The sequence below is a fragment of the Eubalaena glacialis genome, chromosome 10 (assembly GCF_028564815.1).
Source record: "Eubalaena glacialis isolate mEubGla1 chromosome 10, mEubGla1.1.hap2.+ XY, whole genome shotgun sequence".
In the NCBI taxonomy this organism is placed as follows: domain Eukaryota; kingdom Metazoa; phylum Chordata; class Mammalia; order Artiodactyla; family Balaenidae; genus Eubalaena; species Eubalaena glacialis.
This window is the reverse complement of record NC_083725.1, coordinates 82,576,981-82,599,726: the sequence shown is the minus strand read 5'-3', so window position 1 is coordinate 82,599,726 and position 22,746 is coordinate 82,576,981. Positions and strand designations below refer to the sequence as shown.

General features: G+C 38.4%; 1 protein-coding gene across 6 annotated transcripts in view; it reads right to left on the bottom strand.

The window, feature by feature from the left end:
• Window positions 1–19,906, bottom strand: part of NUCB2 (nucleobindin 2) — a 44,583-nt gene extending 24,677 nt beyond the window's left edge. For 4 of the 6 annotated variants that reach the window (XM_061203087.1, XM_061203086.1, XM_061203091.1 and 1 more), the window contains exons 1-4: window positions 19,769–19,906; window positions 14,683–14,835; window positions 2,893–3,036; window positions 2,186–2,293 (exon numbers count right to left, since the gene is read on the bottom strand). In XM_061203087.1, the coding sequence (XP_061059070.1) occupies window positions 2,186–2,293; window positions 2,893–3,036 (252 nt within the window). In that variant the 5' untranslated portion in view covers window positions 14,683–14,835; window positions 19,769–19,906. Of the gene's footprint in view, window positions 1–2,185; window positions 2,294–2,892; window positions 3,037–14,682; window positions 14,836–18,261; window positions 18,315–19,768 lie in introns of those variants that run through there. The other 2 variants (XM_061203089.1, XM_061203090.1) reach the window with 2 other exon arrangements.
• Between the last annotated feature and the right edge of the window lie 2,840 nt (window positions 19,907–22,746).

Sequence of the window (22,746 nt, the reverse complement as noted above, 5' to 3'; positions counted from 1 at the left end):
GAGTGGAGGGAGGTTGGGGGAGGAGTGAAATGGGTGAAGGGGATCAAGAGGTACAAACTTCCAGGTATAAAAAAAGTAAGTCATGGGGATGTAATGTACAGCATGAGGAATGAAGTCAATAATATTGTATTAAATTTGTATGGTGACAGATGGTTACTAGACTTATTGTGGTGATCATTTCACAGTGTATACAAACGTCAAATCACTATGTTGTACATATGAAACTAATATAATACTGTATGTCAAATATACTTCAATTAAAAAAAGATAATTCAAAAAAATAAAATAAAATAAAATAAAGATAATTCAAGGGAATTATTGGCATAAGGCTGTTACCATTCTCCCAGAAAAATTCACAGCCTCCAAGAGGACAGCTCTGAACTAAAAGCCACACAGGGATTTCCCTGGTGGCGCAGTGGTTAAGAATCCACCTGCCAGTGCAGGGGACACGGGTTTGAGCCCTGGTCCGGGAAGATCCCACATGCCGTGGAGCAACTAAGGCCGTGCGCCACAGCTACTGAGCCTGCGCTCTAGAGCCCGTGAGCCACAACTACTGAGCCTGAGTGCCACAACTACTGAAGCCCGAGTGCCTAGAGCCCGTGCTCTGCAGCAAGAGAAGCCATCACAATGTAAAGCCCACACATTGCAACGAAGAGTAGCCCCCGCTCACGGCAACTAGAGAAAGCCCACGTGCAGCAACAAAGACCCAACACAGCCAAAAATAAATAATAAATTTAAAATTTTATTTTTAAAAAAAATAATAAAATAAAATAAATAAAAGCCACACACAGGTTCTGATAGTGGCCACAACCTAATGCGGGTCAGACTTTCACAGGGGCCCAGACCAGGGACAGAGACTAAAATAAGGATGTTTGATTCAGAAAGTTTCCTTCAAACAAAGTTCCAGGTAAGATAACTTTTTAGGAAAGTTAAAAACAGATAAACAAAAATAACATAAGCAAACCAATAAAACTATCTTGAGAGATATAACTGAAAGTTTAAAATTAAATCATTGGAAATTTTTTTTACTGCTGACTCTAAGATAAACCCAACTAAGTGGATTCATTACCCTTCAAGGGTGGGCTTTAAAAGAATCTCTCACGTCAGATCTTGGTTTTTACAACCTTCTTTCTTTATTGTGAGTACTAAGGAGATGTCTAGGGCTAGGATAATGTCAAATAAATAGGGTTCCTAGGACAGAGGCAAATAGTTAAACCTCCCCTATTGAGATAAGATATGGCCTGTTACGTCTTCTATTAATCTGGACCTGATTAAAACACCAGAACTAAACCTGTGCTAAACCTTTGAATAGCTTCCTGCTGTCCTCACATCATAATTCAAGCCCCTTACCATGATGTACAAGGCCCTCTGTCATCTAGCCCATGACTCTTTCCAACCTCATCTTTTGGCCAGTCATGGCCTCCACTTCCCAGGCCAGGTTCCAGCAACAGTTACTCCTTCCAGGTTCCTATATATTCCTGTCTCTGTTCCCTTGCACCTTGGCCTAGCATGTCTCCCAGTCTTTCTCCTTTTCTCAGCCACATATTTAAGCACAGGCATAATCTCTACCAGGAAGAAAGACTTCCCACTTTCCCCCACTGCTTCCTACTGAATTAGGTGTCCATCCTCTGTATCTCCAAAATGTATTATACACTCAGCGTATATTTATCTTAGTAATCTTTTTCTGGATATTAGTCTCCCTTGAGGGTTCTTTAAGGGCTAAGAATGAGTCTTTGTTTTTTGTTTGTTTGTTTGTTTTAATTATTTATTTTTTATTTTTGGTTGCGTTGGGTCTTCATTGCTACGCGCGGGCTTTCTCTAGTTGCAGCAAGCGGGGGCTACTCTTCCTTGCGGTGCGCGGGCTTCTCATTGCAGTGGCTTCTCTTGCTGCGGAGGACGGGCTCTAGGTGCGTGGGCTTCAGTAGTTGTGGCATGCGGGCTCAGTAGTTGTGGCTCACAGGCTCTAGAGCACAGGCTCAGTAGTTGTGGCAAACGGGCTTAGTTGCTCCGTGGCATGTGGGTCTTCCCAGACCAGGGCTCGAACCCGTGTCCCCTGCACTGGCAGGTGGATTCTTAACCACTGTGCCACCAGGGAAGTCCCGAGTCTTATCTTTGTAATCCCAATACTTAGCTCAGTGTCTGGCATGCTCAAGTGTTTGTTAAATAATTATTTAATTACATTTACCTTTATTTCCTCTATGTCTGCTTTCTGGAGCTTTTCTCTGAAATGATTATCTGTTTCCAGCACATCAATCACTTGCTTGAGGTATTCATCATAATAAAGTCCAGTATCCTTCAAATTAAGAAACAAACAATAACTCTTCTGAAAGTTTTTCCTTTCCTGTATCTAAAGATTTCAATCCTAAAAAAAACAAACAAACAAAAAAACCGTCTAGCAAAATGGCATTGAGACACACCTACTTTGATAGTTTGGGCAGTCAAAGTTAAAAGCTGTATTTCTCAAATGAAGAGAGTTGTAGCAGAACCAATGTCATGTTTTACTCTTACATAAAGGTAGATTTTCTATATGGCTTAGACAATAAATACTTAACCAATATACTAATTGGTTTTACCCCCTTGTCACCTGTCTCTCCTCATTGTTATCTGTCTCTTCTCTGAATATAATACGTTTTCTTGGTTGGTTATCTCTACATTGGAAATGTATTATGATTAATTCTTCTATACACTATCTAATATACTAATTAGATATATATATCTAATATAACTACATTAAAAAACTTTGTCTGATATTAAAGAACATATGCTTATCCAATACTCTTTTTACTGCTATTTCAGAAATAGTTCCTAAATGTCCAGTTTTATAGGTAATAAATTCTTAGCAATATTTTAGTTAAAATTCTTCCCACAAGGTTATCTTTAGCATTCACTTACTGGTGGTTCTATCTTTGCACTGTCCACAGGTCGAGCATTTTCTACTTTTGTCTTGTCTATGTCTATAGGCACAGCTTCAAGAGCAGTAAGTATACATGTAACCAAGAGAAAACAATATTGCAGTAGGACAGTCCTCCACTTCATCTGAAATAAAGGTACAATTATATTAAGGTCCTGAAAAGATGTTTTCAAACTATATATACATGCATTCCCAATGCCACATTAATAATATATTTAATTTCAGGAAGTTTAATTCAACAAAAGAATTCTAGGAAAGGGGTTAAAAATAGATTATAACATCAAAAATAATGCTTAAAATAGATCACTAAAGAAAATCAGGAAAGAAATGCTTTTCAGCTAAAATTAAAATGACAAGTAAACAAAATTTTAAAGTTTAAACTGCTTATATAGTATAAGAAAACATTTGGTTAATTATAAAAGCTTCAAATAAAGACAGTAATGAGGGACTCAATTTTTTTTTAAATAAATAGTCCAAGTTTAAGAAAGGGAGAAGGGGGACTTCCCTGGTGGCACAGTGGTTAAGACACCACGCTCCCAACACAGGGGGCCCGGGTTTGATCCCTGGTTAAGGAACTAGATCCCACATGCATGCCGCAACTAAAAGTTCACATGCTGCAACTAAGGAGTCCACATGCCGCAACTAAGGAGCTGGCGAGCTGCAACTAAGGAGCCCGCCTGCCGCAACTAAGACCCGGCATAACCAAATAAATAAATAAATATTTTTTTTTAAAAAAAGGGAGAAGGGAAAACTATTTATTTTTTTCTCTATTGAAATACTAAAGAGCCAAAATTATTTCTGGATATAATATTTAAATTAGCTTCAATCGAATTTTGAAAATAAGTTGCTCTATGAACATAAATTGATTAAAAGAGACAAATAACTGGCTACAAGTAGTCTCTTAACCTTCCTAGACATTATTTTATCATAGCCAATAGTCTAATGTTAAAATTCTGTTTGGTCAATAACTTTTCAGATAAATAGGTCAATAAAATATCAAGCAGGATGTAACAGCGTTGAAGCAAAAGAGGAACAACTATTGCTGGTCCCGCAATATTATTCAAACCTTGCTTATTCAGTTTCTACTTCATAAGGATCTTTGTAGCTCCAGAGGATCTACTACAAGAATTAGAATGAATAAAAAGCTCATACTTAATTGATTTTATATAGAGAGAGTGATATTAGGAACCAAGTCAAAAATAATGGTCTGACCATCAATCTGGCATATGCATTATTAATTTAGAGACTCCCAAACTTAGCTGGCCATAGACTTTTTTTTTAAAGTAACATGTTTTTATCTACAGAACACAATTTGGAAGAGTACATTGCCTCATTTTCACCACAACCCTACGCAGTACATAGAACAGTGACTCATTTTATAGATGAAGAAATTTTTAATGGAAACAAGTCACTCATAGAGCATTGTCTTGCATTAACAAAATCACTAGAATCCACATTTTAGTGCTATTTCTAGTATATCAAATTTTTTAGCACCTTTATTGAGATATAATTCACATGCCATAAAATTCACCCATTTAAGGTACAGGATTTGACTATTCTATAAAGATGCTACTCAAAGTTTAGTTCTCAAACCTGAAGGATAAAATCATCTGGGAGCTTGTCAGAAATGCAAATTCTCAGCCTGCACCCAAGACCTCTGAAATCAGAATCTCTGGGGTGGGGACCCAGAATCTGTTTTAACAAACAATCCAGGTGATCGCCCTACATACGTATGCTCAAGACCAAGATTCACTCTTCTCTAGGACACTAGTTCAACATGATTGTCGTGAATAAATGTTTTTTATAATGAAATGTTTGGGAGATACTGGCTCAATGAAGCTAAATAAGTTTCCATATTCGTAAGACTTTCAGAACTTCAGATCGGCTACTCTGCATTATGAATCTCTAATAGAAGGATGGTTTGTTTCTCCACAGAATCTTTTCCTAACCATGAATTACCTCCTCTTCCCACAATTATTTTTTATGACAACAAAGTTTACTTCTCATTCATGCTTCATGCCCACTGTAGGTACATGTTTTGTTTTTGCTCTTTTGAGATACAATTTACATGCTATAAAACTTACCCTTTTCAATTGTACAATTCAGTGGTTTTTAGTATATTCACAAGGCTGTGCAATTATCACCATTATCCAATTTTAGAACATTTTCATCACTCTAAAAAGAACCCCCATACCCATTAGTAGTCACTCCCCACTCCCCCTGTTCTCTTCGGTCTCTGGCAACCATTAATCTACTTTCAGTCTATATAGATTTGCCTATTCTGGACATTTCATATAAATGAAATCATATAACATGTGGCCTTTTGTATCTGGCTTTTTTCATTTAGCATTGTTTTCAAGGTATAACCATGTTGTAACACGAATCAGCACTTCATTCTTTTTTTTTGGCTGCATTGGGTCTCGTTGCTGCGCGCAGGCTTTCTCTAGTTGCGGGGAGCAAGGGCTACTCTTCATTGGGGTGTGCAGGCTTTTCATTGCAGTGGCTTCTCTTGTTGCGGAGCACAGGCTCTAGGCGCGCGGGCTTCAGTAATTGTAGCATGCGGGCTCAGTAGTTGTGGCATACGGGCCCTAGGGTGTGCAAGATTCAGTAGTTGTGGCGTGTGAGCTCAGTAGTTGTGGCTCGCGGGCTCTAGAGCGCGGGCTCAGTAGTTGTGGCACACGGGCTTAGTTGCTCTGAGGCATGTGGGACCTTCCTGGACCAGGGATTGAACCCATGTCCCTGCATTGGCAGGCAGATTCTTAATCACTGCGCCACCAGGGAAGTGCCAGCACTTCATTCTTTTTTACAGCTGAATAGATTTGCCATTGTATGGATATTCCACATTTTGTTTATCAATTCATCACTTGATGGACATTTGGGTTATTTCTACTTTTTGGGCTAGTATGAAAAACGCTACTATGAACATTTGTGTTCAGGTTATTGTGTTAGCATATTTTGAATTCTTTAGGTTGTATACCTAGGAGTAGAATTGCTAGGTCAATTCCATAACTCCATGTTTAATTTTCTGAGGAACTGCCAAACTGTTTTCCATAGCAGCTGCACCTTTTTCCACTACCACCAACAATATATGAGGATTCTAATTTTTCCACATCCTAACCAACACGTGCTACTGTCTATCTTTTTTATTATAGCCACCCTACTGGGTGTGAAGCGGTATCTCACTGTGATTTTGATTTGCATTTCACTGGCTAATGATGTTGAGCATCTTTTCAAGTATTTATTAGCTATACCTTTTACCTTTTAAAAAATTAATTTAGGGCTTCCCTGGTGGCGCAGTGGTTGAGAGTCTGCCTGCTAATGCAAGGGACACGGGTTCGAGCCCTGGTCTGGGAAGATCCCACATGCCGCGGAGCAACTAGGCCCGTGAGCCACAACTACTGAGCCTGCGCGTCTGGAGCCTGGGCTCCGCAACAAGAGAGGCCACGATAGTGAGAGGCCTGCGCACCGCGATGAAGAGTGGCCCCCGCTTGCCACAACTAGAGAAAGCCCTAGCACAGAAACGAAGACCCAACATAGCAATCAATCAATCAATAAATCTTAAAAAAAAAAATAATAATAATAATTTTAAAATATTAAGTTAGTTGTTTTTTTAAAAACTCTGAATTGAAAATTTTGTTTACCTTTGCAAGTCCCATATGCCACTGTAAACAGGCTGACCAAATGACCATTAAACAACGTAAAAGTTTTAAGTGTAATCATGGTTGAAAGGCCCAAGTTATGACTTAACTGCTCAAGTCAATTTTGATGTCTTCTACACACACTTCTGGAGCTTAATTAAGTCTCCGCAGCCCCTAACATGGTACCTGTACAGTTAGAAAATGAATAATTGCTAAAATGGTTTGAATAGTCTCTCTATAACGTACACAGAGAAAGTCAGCTCAGGGATATACCTCTATAACTTCATTTTGCAGACACTATCAGGAACTGTGACTATCCCTTGATGTGGTCAATCCAGAGTTCAAAAGAATCTTTCAGGACTTCCCTGGTGGCGCAGTGGTTAAGAATCCGCCTGCCAATGCAGGGGACACAGGTTCGAGCCCTGATCTGGGAAGACCCACATGCCGCGGAGCAGCTGAGCCCGTGCACCACAACTACTGAGCCTGTGCTCTAGAGCCCGCGGGACACAACTACTGAGCCTGTGTGCCGCAACTACTGAAGCCGGCATGCCTAGAGCAACAAGAGAAGCCACCACAATGAGAAGGCTGCGCACCGCTTTGAAGAGTAGCCCCTGCTCGCCGCCACTAGAGAAAGCCCTCGTGCAGCAATGAAGACACAACACAGCCAAAAATAAAATAAAATTTTAAAAAAATACATTAAAAGAATCTTTCACACAGACTTCTCCCCTCCACCTGTGACATCTCCAATGTCCCTTAGGCTCTCCTTTTCCCACCATACAACACACGTACACATTAATAAGCAGTTCTGTCTTAGCAATTGGCGGCTATGTCACATACCTTGAAATATGCTCTTTTTTTTTATAGTGTCCACCTTTACTTCAATACACAATAGAAGCTGAGAGTAATAAAAATAAACTATAGATAAATCCAATCTTGGAAGTGGAATCTCTTTACCAATTTGTCACTTCTGCTCTCTCACTCTTCTTTCAAGTCTACCATAAATACGAAGAGAGTCAAGCAAGAATGTGTTTGTATATATGAATGTGTCTATATGTCTGTGTCCTGACAGCATCTCAAAGTGACAGCAAGTCTCTGGGCATCTACTCTAAAACACTGACTGAATTTATGGGTCATAAACATTTCACTGGGTCCCAGGCTTATTATAAGTAACAATAGAAACCATCTATTGAGTGTCTACTATGTAGCAAGCAGTATGCCAAACTTTTTTATTGTATTAACTAATCTATTTCTTATAATGGCCCTGTGAAATAAATATTATTATTCCCGTTTTATAGTACAGGAATCTGAAACATATCAGTTAAAACACTTGATCTGGGTCACACAGCAGTAAATCGTAGATCCAGAGTTTGGACCTGGGAGTGACTGACTTCAAAGAGTATGTCTGCTTTTAAGCACTGGTTCTCAAAGTGTGGTCCCTGAATGAGCAGCATCAACACCACCTGGGAATTTGTTAGAAATGCAAATTATCAGGGCTTACTCCAGATCTTCTAAATCAAAGAATCTTTGAGGGGGGTGAGGAAGAGAAGAGGGGTGGCAAAATCTGTTTTAACAAGCCCTATGGGTGATCTGAGGCATGCTAACATTTGAGGACATACTGCCTCTCCTTAGCTCTGCTATTCACAAACCTCTTATACTATGAGAGACAAAGAGGATGCGTATCTGAAAAGTAAATTTGGATCCTCAAGGAAACGCAAATCAGGTGTTACATCTAAGAAGGGTAAGGCAAAACTAAATTTAGGTCTATATTCTAATTCCAGATGTACCATTCACTTGCTATGTGATCATAGGTCAGTCAATTAACTTTCCCTGCTTGTTTCCTCATTTTTTAAAATAATGAATTTTTTTAAAGAGACTTTAACTAGACCTCAGTATTCTTTAAGCTCTTAGATTCTACTATCAGTTTATTCTTTTGAATAATGTGTAGATCTTTTCTGTTACATTATCAGAAATACTACTAAAATTGTTTGTACTCACACCAATTATAAGAAATTAAATTATATGATTTATAAATGTCTTTAAACCAAACATTGCTTATTCAGCCAGCTGAAAATTACCTTGGTAGATCAAATAGAAGATCTGGGTGCTGGGATACAAAGGATACAAAAATCAACTACCAAAGAAAGTTCCTATCTAGATAAAATAAGAATGAAGTAAAGCCAGGAATGTTTCACACTTTCGATACAGAGTGTGAGACACTGTACACTTTAAAAAGAGTGAATTTTATGATATGTGAATCATATTTCAACTTTTTTTAAAGTAATGAAAAATAGAACAAAAAATCTGAGCTTATAAAATAAAATGCGAACATTAAAAAAGGAACAAATACAATTTACAAATATCATTTACCTACAAAAGTATAGAGGTTTTAGAACTAGCCATGCTCTATAACTTTTCATAATTATCCAATTTTTACATTCTTAATGATTTTTGTCTGCTTGTCCTATCATACTAGAAAAGTGAAAATCTTGCACTTTAATTTTGGATTTATCTGTTTTTCTTTATAATTCTGTCCATTTTCATTTAAATATTTTGAGGCTATGTTATAAAATGTACACAAATTTAAGATTTTCTAGGTTCCTGGTGGATTTAATCTTTTTCACATTTGAGTGACCTTTATACCCCAATTTGCCTTAAGGTCTATTCTGACAGTAATATAGGTAAACCAGTTCTCTTTTGATTAGTGTGTAGATACACACACACACACACACACACATTCTCACACACTTACTTTATTTTATTTATTTTTTACATTCTCTAATAAATTTTCTTTTATTTGTATGATAAAGACCAGTTATATATAAAAACTAAGTGTCATATTTTGGGGTTTTTTGGTTATTTTGAAGTATACTTGGTAAGGATGAAATCTTCCTAGCTCATATTTTTATTTTTTATTTTTTTAACTTTTTATTTTATATTGGAGTATAGCCGATTAACAATGTTGTGATAGTTTCAGGTGCACAGCAAAGGGACTCAGCCATACATATGCATGTATATCCATTCTCCCCCAAACTCCCCTCCCATCCAGGCTGCCACATAACATTGAGCAGAGTTCCCTGTGCTATACAGTAGTTCCTTGTTGGTTATCCATTTTAAACATAGCAGTTCACACTTTTTTTTAAATTCAGCCTAATAATCTTTCCAACTAGAGTATTTTCTCTGTTTATATTTAATCAAATTACTGACATTGTACTTAATTCCTCAGTTTAGCATCTCAGAAATCAGAGTGTTTTTCAGCTAATGGAATATTAAAATGTGGTTGACTAAGTGGCAATAGCAACATAATCTTTACTGCCTGCACATGCATGAACTTTATTATAGCTATTCCTACTGCCATCACTTCAGACTGAGTTTTTGCATTTTGGGTACTTCACAAATTGAATTTAATTGCCATTTAAAATATCTTCAAAAGGATTAAATTATGATTTGGCATTGAAATGAAAAGCTATTCTGGGGAATTCCCTGGTGGCCTAGTGGTTAGGATTCTGGGCTTTCAATGCCGTGGCCCAGGTTCAATCCCTTGTCGGGGAATGAGATACTGCAAGCCTCGCGGCCAAAAAAAAAATATTTTGTAAACATAGAAATGAAGCAGCTGAAATTAGTGAAGCAAATATTTGATGTTAAAGGAATAACAGCAACTTTACATTTTCTTGTAAAGGAACATTTAAGTGCTTCACCTGACTTTAGACAGGAAGATACCAACAAATAGACAAAGCTGCCTTACATTTTGAGATGCAACAAGATTATCTATGAGCAGCCAAACAACGCAAATGAAGGCAGTAGAAACTGACAATGCCTCCAATAAAAAAAAAAAAAAATTATAGAACATGAGGCTGATTTGATGGATTCATGAATCGTTAAGGCAAATGTTAATTTGTCAGAGACTTCCTACCAAGACTGAACAGAAGCTGCATAATTTCCATGTAATCTGACGAAGAAACAAAGCTGAATTTAGTCAATAGGAAATGCTGAAAAAATCCTGATGTTCTATACAGGCCTCAAAATGATATACTAATGTTAAAGGTACTAAAGAGATTGATATCCTGAGAATGGGTTACATAGGGAATAGCATATCACTGAAACACTAGCATAAGCACCTATGGCCAAAAGTTGCTGCCATATTAAATTTTAAACTACAAAAGCATTTCCCAAAAACGTTACTGTATATGTAAAAGACGGATTATGGCTGAGTTAAAGGAAGGCTAGCTAAATCTGGTTTGAATGTCCAAGAGCCTTTCGTGGTCTGCCAAGTGTATGAGTTTAGTTCTTGATGCATTCTGAGGCTGTGTACCTGCATATTTAAAGAATAGTTTGCTGGAAAGGTATCACAACTTGATGTTATTCCTGATGCCATGTCTAAACAAACTATAACCCCTCAACATTTTAGTCAATAAACCACTGAAGGAGAGGTTGAGGAAAGAAGATGAATCTGACAACTTTCCATTGTCATCTTTTGAAAGGCACTAGCACCAAAGCTTGCAAAATGAGTATCATCTTTAGGAAAGCACTGGCATCAAAGCTTGCAAAATGAATATCAGAGGCTTGGAAGAAAATTCCAGGCAAATGGTCTTAAAGAAATTCCCAGAATAAAATTACCCTCACCCTTCATAGTAGAGAGAACAATGTCGTGCGGGAAAACACAAACATTCACAATTCTGAATCAAGAAAGCATTTCAAAAGACTCAGATTATGAATGTGAAAAAGTCTTAGGAATACCTTAACCAATTTATTCAACTTGTAATTTCTTTATGTATCTGCAAAAGTGATGTGAGAAAAATCTATATGTTTAAATGAATCTTAAAAAGCACTTTCGGTAAACACAAAATGAAATTATAAGTGATAAAGCACAGTGTAATAGTTTAACTGGCAATATGTGTTCTATATAGTATAAACTGGTGTCTTAATATCAATGGAGTCTTAGAGTTGATGAAACACCATCTTCTTTTGGGCTTTCTATTTATCCTGCCTCTTTAATATTTATCTCCTCTCCTTTCTTGCCTGTTTTTTTAAATTTTGTTTTTGATTGATGAGGAATTTTTAAAATACATTTTTCCCTTCTATTAGTTTCTAATCTTTTACTGCTTATTCTAGAAATAATTAGGACAATTAACTTACTGAAGTCTAAAGCTAATTAAAACATTTACTCCTTAATAAGCCCTCAATAAATGTTAACTGTTACAACAAAAGAAATGAAAATTTTTCTAGCTCATTAGGTAGAAAAGTAACGATACAAAGACGTCTTTAAATACCAAGATAATGTCAAATGTGTCAGAGATAGGTTTACAGATTTTCATTAACCCAATAATATACAAATGTCCATACAAAAGAAGGAGAGATGAACGATAAGGAGAGGCAATGGAAAGAAAGGGAGACTAATTTACATCTCTTCCATTATCAGGTTAGTAAGAATGGCCTTCTCCTTTCTTTTATCACTCTCTTCTTCCATAAGAACAGAGTCATAAAGAGGAAATACTGAGCCAAACTAGCTGGCTGACACAGCAGACTGATCCAAACCAGGATAGACTGAAAATTAACGCTCTGAAGTAGGATAATGTGAAATTCTAAATCAGGCAGTGATCTCAAGACAGCATGGACGGATTTCCCTGGTGGCACAGTGGTTAAGAATCCGCCTGCCAATGCAGGGGACATGGGTTCGATCCCTGGTCCGGGAAGATCCCACATGCCGCAGAGCAACTAAGCCCCTGCCGCATGACTACTGAGCCTGCGCTCTAGAGCCTGCGAGCCACAACTACTGAGCCCATGCACCACAACTACTGAAGCCCGCATGCCTATAGCCCGTGCTCCACAAGAAAAGCCACCGCAATGAGAAGCCTACGCAACACAAGGAAGAGTAGCCCCCACTCACCACAACTAGAGAAAGCACGCGCGCAGCAAAGACACAACACAGCCAAAAAAAAAAAAAAAAAAGCATGGAAAGCACTGATCCCAAAGGCATTAGAGCCTCAAGAAAAATTACAAAATAAGCAGAGTTCTTGGGACTTCCCTGGTGGTCCAGTGGTTAAGAATCCGCCTTCTTATGCAGGGGACACAGATTCAATCCCTGGTTGGGGAGCTAAGATCCCACATGCCGCAGGGCAACTAACCCTGTGCGCAGCAACGAGAGAGAAGCCCGTGCACCACAATGAAGACCCAGCACAGCCAAAATTAAAAAAAAAAAAAAGCAGAGTTCTTAAGCCTCTCCTAACATGCAGTAGATACAAAATAATTTCCCTAAATGTCTAAGTCCTAAAAGTAAGTTTAACCCTCCTTCCCTGTCTCCACCAAATCAAAATTCCCATTCATAAACAGAGGCACATTTCTCAACTACTGATTTGTACCAGTAATTATCCAGATTAAGTTTACTTGGGGTGTGTATGTGTGTGTGTGTTTCTCAAGAGTTTCCTGTTTTGCTTGTTTGTAGGGAGAAAAACCCTGGAAGTGGTTAAAAAGCATGGTCACGGGTGAGAAGTGTGAAGAGTACAAAAAACTGAAACTAGTTTGTCTCTCTTTCCTTTTGTTTCTCTTCTTCCTCCCTCATCCATCTCTTTCTCCCTCCCTCAACCCTCCTCTTTTACTCCTATTCCTTTTAAGACTGAATTGAAGTATGTTTTCTTTAATCTGTTGTATGCTATTTATTAATTTAACAAATATTTACTAAGTACTCACTATATTCCAGCCATTATGCTGGATACAAAGGTAAGTGAGATAGACATGGTCCCTACCATCACAGAGTTTTCAATCTAGTGTGGAAGGCAGCCTATTAAGTAAACAATTGCAATTTGAAAAAAGCTGCTTACAAAACAACATACAGCATGATCCTTTCTGTTAACTGAAAATATTTTAAGGCATTAAAATAGTATTCAGCAAATTAGACATTTTCAGTCAGGTGACTTACAATGCTAAATGTCTTAATTTGCTCCTTATATTCCTTCTAATATCCCTAAAAGATTGACTGAATCTTTAGGTTCTTCCCCCATCCAATTTCCATTTCCTAAATTTCAGTTTCCTTTTCTCAAAACTTTATTTCAATTCACTTTCTTTACAGATATAATGGCAATTGAACCATTTCATGTGACAAGTATAGGGTATATTTACATAATATTTACCCAAAAAAGTCTGGAAGGAAATAAAATATTGGTTTACCTAAGTAAGTTAAGCAAGGGCTAGTAGTTAAGTAAGAGGAAATTTCAGGACGGTTAACAGTTAAGTTGTTTTAAAAAAAACCACAACTTTTAACCAAGAAGAAAGTTAAAAATGTTCCTTGCGTGACAACATTGAATTTAAATGTATCTTAAGGTGGATTACACTTTTCAACATAAATTTACTTCCTGATGACTTATTATGTGATACTCTTAGGATAACTTATCTCTGTCTTTTTAGTACTTTGCATAAAGCAAGCGGCTCAATAAATGTTAGCTACACAACCAACATCTACTATTGAACATTTATGGGTAATTTTTTTTAAATAACCAGAACAAATACCCAATCAAGACAGAAAGCCTTCTATAATGAATCATGGGATAAACATAACAAAAGAAAAACAATGTATTAGATGAAAGTTATTTCCTTCTAGAGACAATGGTCAGACTTAAAGCTCTGCCATGGCAAATTACTGAAGCTTCTTTGAGTGGTTATCACAGCTTACAGATATCAGAGATGAAAGAGAAAAAGATCCATATTGTGGCAAATACATCTATTTCCCAGCCAATATCCAAATCTTCCCTTCCTCTTCAATAACAAAAGCCCAATTTTATTCAGGGCAGCCATGTGTCCAGCTACATTTCCCTGCTTCCCTGGTAGCCTGAGCTTTGGTTCAGGATAATCTCCTTAAAGGGAGAGGATGCATCCTTCTTTGTCTTTGCCTTGCTGCCTGGAACTTTGCTTTGACAGTTAGAGCTCTGGCAGCTATTTTGGACTATGAGGACCAGGGCCACATCTTAGGAATAGCAGATCAAAGAACTGGAAAAAGTTTAGGTCCCTGGTGACTTTATGAAGCTACTATACCTATCCTAGGCTGCTTACCTCAAAAATTACTTTACATGAGAAAATAAACATTTTATGTTGAAGCCACCACTAAGTCTGTTTTCATTTTTGCTTTCTTAACTGATCACTTACCTTCAAACAGGTAAAGAATTTTTATCTCCTTTTTACAGATCAGGCAACTGAGATCCAGAGAGGTAAGATGACTTGCGCAAGATCAGTTAGTGAAGAGGTGGGTCTGGCTCCTGGCTCAATGCTTTTTCGCTAAGAACTGACTCTTAACAGGTTCTAAATATATGTTAAAAAAAAAAAAAAAAATTAAAAATAAACATAAATTTAGCCTTATTACAGTGGTAATGGCACATGACAGTGTAAACATTTGTCAAATCCTGTGATAAGAAAAGGTGCCAAATTTCTATAAAGTGGAATGAGACTGTATCATATTCCAGTGCGGGAAGGGAAAGAAATATATTAACTAAACAGAATCAAAGACCAGAATAAGCAAAGATACTCATTTATTGTACCCAGGTTTTACCATATTGCTCCTCTTTTAAATCACTAAGAAAAGTTCAAATGAAAAGCTTATTTTCCTTTGCAATGAGACTTCAATATATAGGGTAAGTTTCCCCATTAAATCCTTAACTGGAATTTTTCTTAAAATCTTAATCTGGAATCTTTTTTTACTCTTACCACCACTTTTAAAAATTAACCTTGGCCCCAGCCTCAGACATAGTGATCAGTAATAAAGCAAAACATCTCAAAGTCTTTTTTGAAATCCACTACCTAACTGTAAAATACAAGGCAGTTAGCTCATGTGCAAACTCACCAGTGAACATAATTATTTCTAAGCAGTATGTAAAGAAAATAAGGAAATAAAATATCTTCAAGTTTTAAGAACACATATTTATTTCTTTTCATGGTACTATATTTAACATAAAATTATCTAAGCAGGAGAGTAATCATATGCATGTAATATGTCGGAAAGGCACATGACTTTTATTAACACAGCATGGTCAAAAATAAACAGCAGATTTAATCCTAAATACTCCCATTTATTGGCAAGCTATTTGACTCTCTGAGTCTCGATTTTCCTATCTATAAAATTGAACTAATACTTCTCCATAAGTTTTTGACTGGATGAAAGTAAGAATGAATACAATGTAACTAGCCCAGTACTGGCAATAGTAAATGCTCCATAAACAGTAATGCCCTTCCTGTCTTGAAAATTTAATATCTATATATTTAAATAATTTAAATCTGTGCTGTAAACACCCAAAGTCATTGAACTTAAAAAGCAATAAACCAGTTTGACATACAACCTTAAATGTCATTTTTTGAAAGGCCATGTTAGAGCTCTCCTCTGAGGATTGCCATAGCCAAAGTCCTGATGCAGCTGTAGGCCAATGAAAAGAATACATCCAACAAAAGAAGAACACAATCTCTTCCTCCCTGGAATTAAAACAGAGCTTCTGGGATTCCCTGGTGGCGCTGTGGTTAAGAATCCGCCTGCCAGTGCAGGGGACATAGGATCAAGCCCTAGTCTGGGAAGATCCCACATGCCATGCAGCAACTAAGCCCATGCGCCACAACTACTAAGACTACGCTCTAGAGCCCACGAGCCACAACTACTGAGCGCAGCATGCCTCAACTACTGAAGCCCGCGCTTCTAGAGCCCGTGCTCCACAACAAGAGAAGCCACCGCAATGAGAAGCCCGTGCACCTCAATGAACAGTAGCCCCCGCTCATCACTAGAGAAAAGCCCGCAAGCAGCAGCGAAGACCCAACGCAGCCAAAATAAATAACTAAATAAATAAAATTAAAAATAAAATATATATATGAAAAAAAGAAACTTTCTAAAATTAAAAAATTTAAAAAAATAAAACATCAGATGTATGACCAGCTGAGCTGGACTCCAACCCTTCCCTGTATCAAGATATCAGCATAGATCTTAGTGTCTCTGCTGCTCATATCTGTAGAAAAGGACACCAATCAAGAAGGCAGTATATTGCCTTTTTTTCCTAACCTTAAAAGACAGTTACAGTATTCTTTTTTTTTAATTAACCATTCTTTTAATTGAAGTATAGTTAATTTACAATGTTGTGTTACTTGCAGGTGTACAGCAAAATGATTCGGTTATATATATATTTATATTTATTCTTTTTCAGATTCTTTTCCATTATAGGTTATTACAAGATATTGAATATAGTTTCCTATGCTATACAGTAGGTCCTTGTTGTTTATTTTATATATAGTAGTGTGTAAATGTTAATCTCAAACTCCTAATTTATCTCTCCCTCTCCCCTACAGTATTCTTGATGATAAGCTTCTGAAAAGCAGATACTGTTGCTCATATGTATACTCAATAAACATATGAGCAGCAGTAAAAATTTTAAATTTATTAAAATTACAATGTGTTCATTATTTACACATACTGTACTTCAATAACTAAAATACAGTATGTCAAGAAGTTCTGCCAAAAAAAACAAAGAAAAAACAAACAAACAAAAAACTCTGCCAAAAATAAAAGCATGCAACTGCTATCTCATTTTCCATTAGGCTGCTTTAAATTTTTTTTTTTTTTTAATTTTTATTTTTTTTTTATTTATTTACTTATTTATTTATGGCTGTGTTGGGTCTTCGTTTCTGTGCGAGGGCTTTCTTTCTCTAATTGCGGCAAGTGGGGACCACTCTTCATCGCGGTGCGCGGGCCTCTCCCTATCGCGGCCTCTCTTGTTGCGGAGCACAGGCTCCAGACGCGCAGGCTCAGTAATTGTGGCTCACGGGCCTAGTTGCTCCGCGGCATGTGGGATCTTCCCAGACCAGGGCTCGAACCCGTGTCCCCTGCATTGGCAGGCAGACTCTCAACCACTGTGCCACGAGGGAAGCCCTAAATTTTTAAAATCAGAGAATGCTGGGACCAGAAATGATCTTAGAGGTTGTTCGGTTCAGACCCTACTTTTATAAAAGGTTATAAGGCACAGGGAGGTTAACTGAGTTGGCCAAGATCATTTGGCAGAGCCAGGATTGGAATCTGGCCATTTAATTCTAATTAAATGTACTTTTTACCATATTGTGGTGGTTTTTAAAAATTTTAGATTGAAAATCATTAAAGTGATCAATGGTTTTCCTTGAATAAATTATTTTAAATTGTTAGGAGCCTGTTTTTTAAAGTCTATAAACTAATTGAGCCTGTTTTTTAAAGTCTACAAACTAATTGCATGTATTAAACATAAAAATAACAATTTCCCCTTTCTAGACCTTCAATTATTTAGAAAAAGTTAATCATCTATCATGTCAAATATAGTCAATTACAATACTTAAAAGATTATTGACTTTAAGAATTATTTTCAGTACATTTTGAAATCCTACACTTGATTCCTCCAGCTACCCAATACTTAAAAGGGTATTTTGCACACTTCAGTCATCTAAAGGGTCCTTAGAAAGTGGAAAGCAATTTAAATATTATTCTAAATAACACAATTAGTTTGGTATGTCTATAGAGATACATAACATATCCCAAAATAAAAAGACACTGGTATTGATCATGTTACTGATACTCTATATTAGTGCCCATAATAACTAGTGTTTTGAAAGGTACCCTTATTGTCTTAATTGTGCATTTCATTTTAACTGCTGTTTACAGAGCACAAACCAGCTTGGCAAAAAGTATACTGAAAGGGTATATACAAAATGTGTGGTATGAACAATAAGTACCTCAGGAGATCAGAGAAAGGTAAACACAACATGGACTTCACCCTTGCAAAATGGGTAAAACTAGAATAGAAGGAGAACAACATAGGTAACCACAAGGAGACAAATGAATTTTTCACTTATCTTGAAAAGCTGGACCAGATCATGGAGAATTTAAAGATCAAGACGAGAAACAGAAGTTCCTATGTTTACCCTAATAACAAGAGGGATATTATTTGAGATTTCATTTCTAATTCTAATTTCCATGTTTTTTCTTAAAATTTTGACTCTACTAACTGAGGAAGAATTGTTGAAACATCTGTTTGTTCAATGTTTGTTGAACTTGGTTTTCAAGTGTTATAAAACAAGAACTAACACTCGGCTTAAATCAGAATGAGTCCCGAGGCAACATCTATGAGGAACAAGATGCAAGAATCTGGATATTGGCTGACACTATTCAACAGAATTTACCAGGGAAGCTCTTAAGAAACAAGTAATTTAAGTAGGCTGTAAAAGAAGCTATAAGTTAACGGATCCAAATCTATTATACCACTAGTCATACTACTTTTAATGAATTCCTTAAAGCAAATACCTCATCAATTCTTTCAGTTCTTATAAGGAAAGTCCACAATCTCCTTCAGACAAATTGACTATCAGATATAATTGCATTTAACCTCCCTTCTCCCTCCTCCCCCCTTTTTTAACCCAGGTAATATATAGTTTGGTGTTCATATTCACTCATGAATTTAATAGCCTTAATAAAAGGCTTAGACGGCAGCACTTACTTATTTAATTGTGTAAATGGACATTATCCAATTTAGGAGTTTAGTGGACACTTTGAGACTTTCAAGAGGTTCTGTCTCCCAGAAATGAGAGTAATGGTTCAATGGTTTATGTTCATATTTTCTTTCTTGACATTATAAAATAATTGCCTTCCAAGACCACTGCCAGCACCAACCACAACAATAACCACATTTACTCACTCAGTCACTATTTAGCAGGTGCAACAAGGAAGTACCATCTTTCTCAAACCCTGTACCATCATCTCACACCTAATGATTTGTCACTTAGGGAAAACAATACCACACCTGGCACGAACTTTCTCCTCCCCTAATGTCAGCGGTTGCCGGCTGAACAGAACCGGCAGAAGAGCAGGATTCACCGGCCTATCTTAGCTCTGCGCCTCAGCCGGTGGTGAGCATCAGTCTCACCACGGGGCACCTCCCTCGCCCATCAACCTGCCAAGGCCGGGCTGGAGCCCAGCCTGGGACTTGGTCCTGCACTCACCCCCCGCCTGCTCCTCGCCAAGAGCCTGCCACTTTCATCGACCGCAAAGAAAGCATGGGTGCCCGGCAGCGAGTGGAACGGAGAAAGAGACCCCGCGTCTCAAGCTCGAGCTGGAAGCCACTCTCCACCGTGCCCGCCCAACCGTGGAGCTCCCACCATCCTTACTGCCGGGGCAGGGTAGGCGAAGACCTAAGCTTTATCTCAGGACCCACCCCAGCCTCCCGCGGTGCAGAGCCTCACCCACCTCGAGATCGCCGGCCTTACGAAGCCGCGTCTCCACACGCGAAGCTCCGCCTGCTGAACGCTTGCAGCGCACAGACCTGCCTCTCCAGCCCCTAGCCGGCGGCTCTGCTCTGTACTTCTACCCACCGCGCGCTCCCGCCTCCTTGCTGCCATGGCGACCGCCCCGGGCCCCAGCAGCCGCTAATTGGTCCTACCCGGAGAGTGGAAGGCGCCGATTGGCAAGGGCGGAGACCAGGCCGCGCCGGAGGGCTTGGAGGCGGGCGGTGTGGAGAGCTAAAGCGTAGGAGCCCCGGGGAGGGTGAGCCAAGAGGGACGTGGCGCTCTGCGGCGCGGGCTGAGAAGCCGCGCCCCTTCCTTCTCTGGCTTTCATGGAGAGTCTTGTGGAGCAGGATTTGGGTGGGTGAGGTTCTTACCCGGGACGCGGACAAAAACCCAGGTATCTCCTCCCCTTCGGTCCGTGGTCCGCGCCGGCAGCTCTCGGACTGGTCAGAGACAGGCTGTTAGGCTCGTTTTCACCCACAGGCCTCGCTTGGGTCTAACACCCCGGGCCTCCTCCATGGCGGGAATCTTACTCATATTTGTAACCTCACCCACCCCCGTTTTGCTGGGCCCTGGGCCACTATGGCTTCATTGCTTTTATTTCACCTTGTCTCACACCCATCTGCGGACATCTGTCTTTTCTTCACACCCTTCTCATAGAACTGAGACATCTACTCCACAACCCTCATTTTAAAGATAGGAAAACTCAGCTTCAAAGATATTAGTGGCGAGGGTTAGAGAAGCTTTTGGTTTCGAAACTTAAGTCTGCCAAATAATGGCATCTTTCTCCGAGCCTTAGTTTTCTCCCTTGTGAAAAATAGTATATACCTCAGAGTTGTTAGTGACGATTAGATAAGATTCCCGAAAACCAGTATAGAACCTGTTGCATATATGTTAGTAATGGTAGCTTCTTTTTATCAGGAAGTAATAGAGAATAGTAGCTAAGTCACAAATTTGGAGCCAGACTGCCTATGTCAAACCAATTCCTTGACTCGCAGCAAGTTACTTAAGTGCTCTGTGCCTCACTTTCCTTGTCTGTAAAATGAGAATAATAGTACCCTCCTCCTTACAGCATAAGTTAATAGAAAAGTGACAGGCACATAGTAAGTGCTCAGTAAATGTTAGCCCTTCTCACTTTAGTGGCTGAGCTACGACTATAATTCAGGTCTCTAGATTCCAAGACCAGCAATCTTTACTCTTAGACACCTCTCATCTGTATACTTACAACAGTGCCTGGAGGTTAAGCTTTTTTGAAGGTTCAGGAGGAAACACTTGTCCATTTTCTTAAAATCTCAAACTATCTCTCTTATCATCGTGAAAGTCCTAGAATGTTATGACTCTGCCTTCACTGAGGGTTTCATAGCAGAGACAAATGTGAGGAAAGTAATCATATTCGGTTCTGATGGAGAGATTGAAAAGTGAAAACACTAGAGAAAGAAAGGATATTCAAGAGGTTATGGTATAGGAGGACTAAATTTCTATTTGAAAAACATGAGAAATACTAATACGGGGGTATTGGTTATGTACCATTATTAAGCAATGTTAGTGTTAGGTCAGGAGACAATACCACATCCCATCACTGTGGAAAACACTAAACTGTAAATACATCAAAGGCAGAAGCTATCTTCCACATTTTTATTACCCATTATCTACCAAAGGGCCAAGCACACTGTGCCTGATCTAGGCCCTAAAAATTGGGATAAACCCTTTAAGGGAAGACCCTGAAAGATCTTGTAATAATCTATCTAGATTATTTATCTAGATAAATATTATTTATTACTATTATCTAGTAATCCAATGGAGAATAAGAATGGAAAATGAGAAATTGGATTAGTCCAACAACAAAATGAAAAGAAAAAGATAACACTAGCTTGGTGACTGAGATGCTGGCAATATTCTCAGCAATATTCTGGGGTGAAAGAAGAAGAAAACAAGAAAGACAGGAAAACAAAGATGAAACAGCAAGACTCAGGATTAGGAGAGATCACTGAGGAAAGTATTTAAGAATGTCGTGTGCCTGTAAAGCAGGCAACAGCATCTCTTATACTAGTAAAGACTATTTTGTGGTAGAGAAAAATAGGAATGTTGACAGTGAGCCCTGGAACTATGAGCTCATGTGAGGGACTTATAAGGAAATGTTATTACTTAATAGGTAAAACCCCAAACTTGGAGAGGGAAAAAACAAGACTTTGGAGTCAGACCTGGGTCCCAGCCCTGCCTGGATTAAAAACTCAGTTCTATCTTTATTAGTAGAGTGTCTTCTGGCAAGTTACTTAACCTCTCTCCATAGCATAGCTTCCTCACCTATAGCATGGAGGCAATAATAGTTCCCACCTCATAGACTTGTGAGGATTAAATGTGTTTATATTTGTAAAGCAGAGCAGTGCCTGGCACATAGTAAGTGCTATATTAATGTCTGATACAATATTGGTCTCAGTTTCTCCATCTGTAACCTGGGAGCATAATATTGAACTTACTGTAAGGGTTCAAAGGATGTATGTAAACTGTTAGAGAAGAGATGCTCAATAAATATTATTTCTCTGCTCCCTCCACCCCTGCAAGCCCCCAGCCTGTTACCTCTGAACTCCTTTCTGATTAACACTGCCACTGCCATCAAGGGGCTATTGCTCAACCTGGTCTAAGCAAGGATAAAATATCTTTGCTTGATTTTTCTTGGTTCAGATGAAAAGCTCAAAATGAGTTTACTGGAGGCCAGGAGAAAATAAAAGGGAAACAACTCCAGAGAACCAGCTGATGTGATGCCTGCCCCATACCTTGGTCTTCCAGGAAAAAAAAAAAAAAAGGTGTCAGGGAGATTCTAGCTTTTTAACACTTCAATTTTCCCCTTCTCACTTCTAGGATCCCACAGGACATCACCTGGCCAAGTTCTTCATTGTGTTCAGAATGGGGGAGAGGGAGGCAGGAGCACTTTACAAGAGA